Here is a 4,258-nt window from a genome sequence, read left to right on the forward strand (position 1 = left end):
CATTCCGATAAAGATTGAGGCAGCTCACCAGTTGTCCGTTGCCCTTGCCCCTCCAAGTATCACAACAACTACTACAAATGTTCCAGACAGCCAGCCAACCCCCCTCCAACTGCATCCCCGGCTACCACCACCATTATTCAGAGCGGGGATCATGGCCAAGCTGGACAAGCATAATGCCGCGGCCTCCACTTCTGGATTTCATGGTCCTGCCTGCCTCCCTGTGGTGTGCTATGCTATGGTGGTCAAAGGGAAACTTCTTGCTCCTTGGCACTGTCCGTCTGTCTGTCCACAGCTCGCTCGCCCTGCTGTTCGCTTGGGCCTTTTGCCTTTGTTAACTGTACCACCCAACCCAACCCAGCCCAAGCATGGCTGATGCTCATCATTACCAGCGTATAAACGCTCGAAAGACGCCCGCTTTTGGTTCGGCCTGCGCACCCTGTCCGTCTTGCCACTTTCAGAACGCTTCTCTTTCATCCAAATGGATGTCAAAGAATCTCTCCTCGCCTAACTAGGAATGCAGTTCAGTGCACAAGAGTTACACTGTTCCACTCAAAAACTGGATGCTCCCAAACGAGCAATCGTGTCTTTTTTACTGAAAATAGGCAAGCAAAACAATGGCCGAGACCCTCACCTCAACGATCATTGCCAGATGCAATGCACCAAACCGGCAAGAACAGCAACAAAAGGGAAGGAGCGGAGGAACATGGAGAGCAACATGGGGTTGGTGACCACAAAACATGAGTAATTTCTAAACAAAATCAACATGCCGGCGAAAGAGAATCCATGGACACCATGTACAGACAGGTTTTTTATACAGATCAGCAACACTTCTTCGGCCCCTCCTGACCATCACTATCTCAATATTTCCCCACCTTCTGATCCCAGCCAGGAGTATCTATCTCATTCATAGAACAAGCCCACTTTGGTTCCGAGTAAACACATACAAATCCGACCCCCAAAAAACAGCAAGCCAACAAATCAAAGAACCCGACACGAAAACGGCCATCTACTAAAATCTTATTTGCTCTCCCCTATCATGCGACATGTTCAAATGGTGGCGGTGGTATGGACCTGGTTGGCGGTTGTATCAGCAGCTGGAACCTCATCAGGCGGAGGATTCGGTGGAGCTCTTCACCTTGAATCGGCACAGCAGCTTCTTCTTCTTCGACGTCGGGTTGTTGACGATGAGCACCACCTTGCCAGGCTCGCTCGCTTTGAAGCTACCCTTCATGATTGGCTCCTCGTTGGCGGGCACCTTCCGAGTCTTCTGCACGATGACCGTGTAGCCGCCCTCGGCGTCCGGGGTGAACTCCACGCCGTAGCTCACCTCCCATCCAAGCACACGGAGCTCCCACACGACCGTGGAGTTCTAAAATAATAGCACATTGCGACATAAAATGTGAGTACTTATGCTACCATTGTAGTGTAAATTTGAGGACAGAAGCAGATGGACCAACCTCAGTAGCAGGAATCTCAACAGTTTCTTTGGAAGAAGGTTTGACAGTGAGCTCGGTCACGCCATCAGAAGTGGAGAATTCAGTATCATCCTCTTTGTAGAGGCCGCCGAATTGGACAGGGACCTGCTCCGGCGCGATGTATCTGCATCAGATTAGTGAAGGCAAATAACAGGTGAGAACATGGTAAGAAAGTATGACTGCTAAACGAGAAAAGAAGACTTGCAGAGATTATCATGTGCCGACCTGAAGAGGGTCTCGGCGGTCTTGGCTGGGCTGCAAAACGTGAATTTGCTCTTGGTGCGCTGTGTGAGGAACGGGCTCATCATCTTGTTTGCCGCAAGATACCACCATGGCACATTGATGAACACCTGCATATGGTGGATGATCAGACCAAATTGAACCCGATTCAGTTCACTCAATTCATCATACATGTAAGTCACTCCAGTCTCATAACAATCACATACCATATTCAATAGTAAAAGACATAATTCAAACAAGAAAGAGAGGAAAACTAGAACTCAAATGATGCCACCATCTCAGCTTACTTGCACCACTAATCCACCTTATCTAGTTAGATTAATGAGCTGCAAGTGCTATAAGAAAGACATTAATCAACTTCCCCCAAGGACATACTCCGTAGTAGTCATCACAGGAACAGCATACATACATCAGATGAATTCAGTTGAACCTACTACAACGTCGTGTCGTGTTCATCAGATGAATTCATCATATAATGAAGTCGCTCCAGTTCGTAACAAGCAAATACCATTTTCAATAGCAAGGAACTTAATTCAAACAAGAAAACTATAAGTGAAATGGTGCCACTATGTCATCCTACTTGCACCACCAATCCACCATATATAGTTAGATTATTGTGCTACGAGTGCTATAAGAATGACACTGGTCAAATTTCCCACCAGACGAATCACAGCATTTTACACTACCTACATCAGACGAATTCAGTTGAACCCACTACAAACACAAAATTGCTGTCCCCGCAAAAAAAAAAAAAAAAAACACAAAATTGCTGCCTAATGAAACAAACAAATGCATAATCCTTGTGCTGATGTTACCAAATTTGCTGTAAGAAAGAGAAGAAAGAAGTTTAGTACCTTCTTGGCGATGAATTCAGGGTAGTTGTCCTGGAGCAGCGCGAGCGCCTGGCGGGTGACGGCGCGGTGCTTGCCGAGCATGGGCGGCGAGTTCTTGAGGTCGGTGACCTGCACCATGGAGCAGATGCCGCTGGGCGAGAAGTCGAGCTGCTCCCGGATGCCGCGCTCGAGGAGCTGGATGCGCCACCTGAGGAAGCGCTCCCGCTTCTCGTCGTCGCCGAAGGCCTTCTCGTAGAGGTCCTTGTCCTGGAACTCGCTGTAGACGTTGTAGCAGACGGGGTGGCCCTCGCGGTCGGCGCCGCGGTAGAAGACGACGTTCTCCAGCTCCGGCACGCCGAGGTCGGCGCCCAGGAGCGCGTCGATGCCGAAGCTCTTGCGCCACAGCACCGCCGCCTTGAGCATCGCCATGGCCTCCTTCACCTTGAACTCGCGCGCGCGGAGGAACTTGAGGAGCACCGTGTCCGTGCGCTCGTCGCCGCCCACCAGCGGCACGCCCCAGATCAGCTCCTCCTTGGGCTCGGCGGCGGGCGCCGCCTCCGGCTCGGCCGCGGCGGGGACGGCGGTCTCCTCGATGGCCTCCACGGTCTTGGTGCCTTCCTCCTCGGCCACCACGACGGTTTTGTCCTCCGGCTTCGGCTCGTCCGGCTTGGCCTCCTCGGCCGCCACCTCGGCCTTGGGCTCCTCCGCGGCGGCCACCGCCGCCGGTGCCTCCGCCTTGGTCTCCTCCACGACAGCCACCGCCGCCGGTGCCTCCGTCTTGGGCTCCTCCTTGGCAGGCTCCTCGGCCTTGGGCTCCTCCTGGGCCGGCGCGTCCGTCTTGGGCTCCTCCTTGACAGTCTCGTCGGCCTTGGGCTCGGCGCTCTCGGCCGCCACCTCGGCCTCAGGCGCATCGCTCTTGGCCGGCTCGTCGGTCTTGGGAGCAGGCTCCTCGGCCGCCGGGGCTGGCGGGGGCGGGGGCAGGTCGAACTCCCCGGCGGCGAGCGCGGCGGCGACGAGGTCCTTAAGCTGGGCGAGCGCCTTCTGGTCGGGGTCGGCGAGGTCGGCGACGAGGTTGCTCTCCTCCTTGAAGGAGGCGGTGCTGCCCTCGATGACCGCCGCCTCGTCGGCCCCGGCCTCCGCCACCGCCTCCTCCATCTTCTTCTCCTCCTCCTCCTCCTCCCTGGCCTCAGCCGCCGCCGCCGCGGACTCGTCAGCCTTCTCCCCCACCTCCACGGCCTTGTCTTCCGCCTTCGTCTCCGCCACGGCCACCTCCGCCACCGCCGCCGCCGCAGCGGCCTCCTGCTTGGTCTCCTCGGCCATGATAGTACCTGATGGAACAAGACGGAAGTGTGCGCGTGCAGGCAGTGGAAGCTAGGGGCGCGTGCGCGAGGGAGAAGAATCTGTGGGGAGAGGGAGGGAGGGGGGGGCGAGAGATTTGTAGAGAGAGGGAGGGAGCAGAACGACCAGCTGGTGTGGTTTCCGTTTCCCCTGGCGCTGGTGGTGGCTGGTGTTTGCTTTGCTGGAAGCATGCGCGACGCAGAGCCAGCAGTGCAGTGCAGAGCAGGGCCCTCGCGGACGGAGGAGGCGCCTAGGTGGAGTAGACCGCTGCCGTGGGGTCCACCCGCTCCCCACTCCCCTCCGGCCTCCATGGTTCGCGTGACACCACCTTACCTTTTGCTCTGCTGCTTTCGCCCCCCTCTCTCATTCTTT

General features: G+C 55.6%; 1 protein-coding gene across 1 annotated transcript; it reads right to left on the reverse strand.

Annotated features, from left to right (window-relative positions):
• Positions 1-721: 721 nt before the first annotated feature.
• LOC119280486 (patellin-3-like) lies at positions 722-3,988 on the reverse strand. Its single transcript, XM_037561321.1, has 4 exons — positions 2,570-3,988; positions 1,701-1,825; positions 1,458-1,599; positions 722-1,369 (listed from the first exon to the last, which is right to left on the reverse strand). Exons 1-4 carry the CDS (start codon positions 3,866-3,868, stop codon positions 1,106-1,108), a joined length of 1,830 nt encoding a protein of 609 aa, XP_037417218.1. The 5' UTR covers positions 3,869-3,988; the 3' UTR covers positions 722-1,105.
• Between the last annotated feature and the right edge of the window lie 270 nt (positions 3,989-4,258).

This window comes from Triticum dicoccoides, chromosome 1A, assembly GCF_002162155.2.
Source record: "Triticum dicoccoides isolate Atlit2015 ecotype Zavitan chromosome 1A, WEW_v2.0, whole genome shotgun sequence".
Classification (NCBI taxonomy): Eukaryota; Viridiplantae; Streptophyta; class Magnoliopsida; order Poales; family Poaceae; genus Triticum; species Triticum dicoccoides.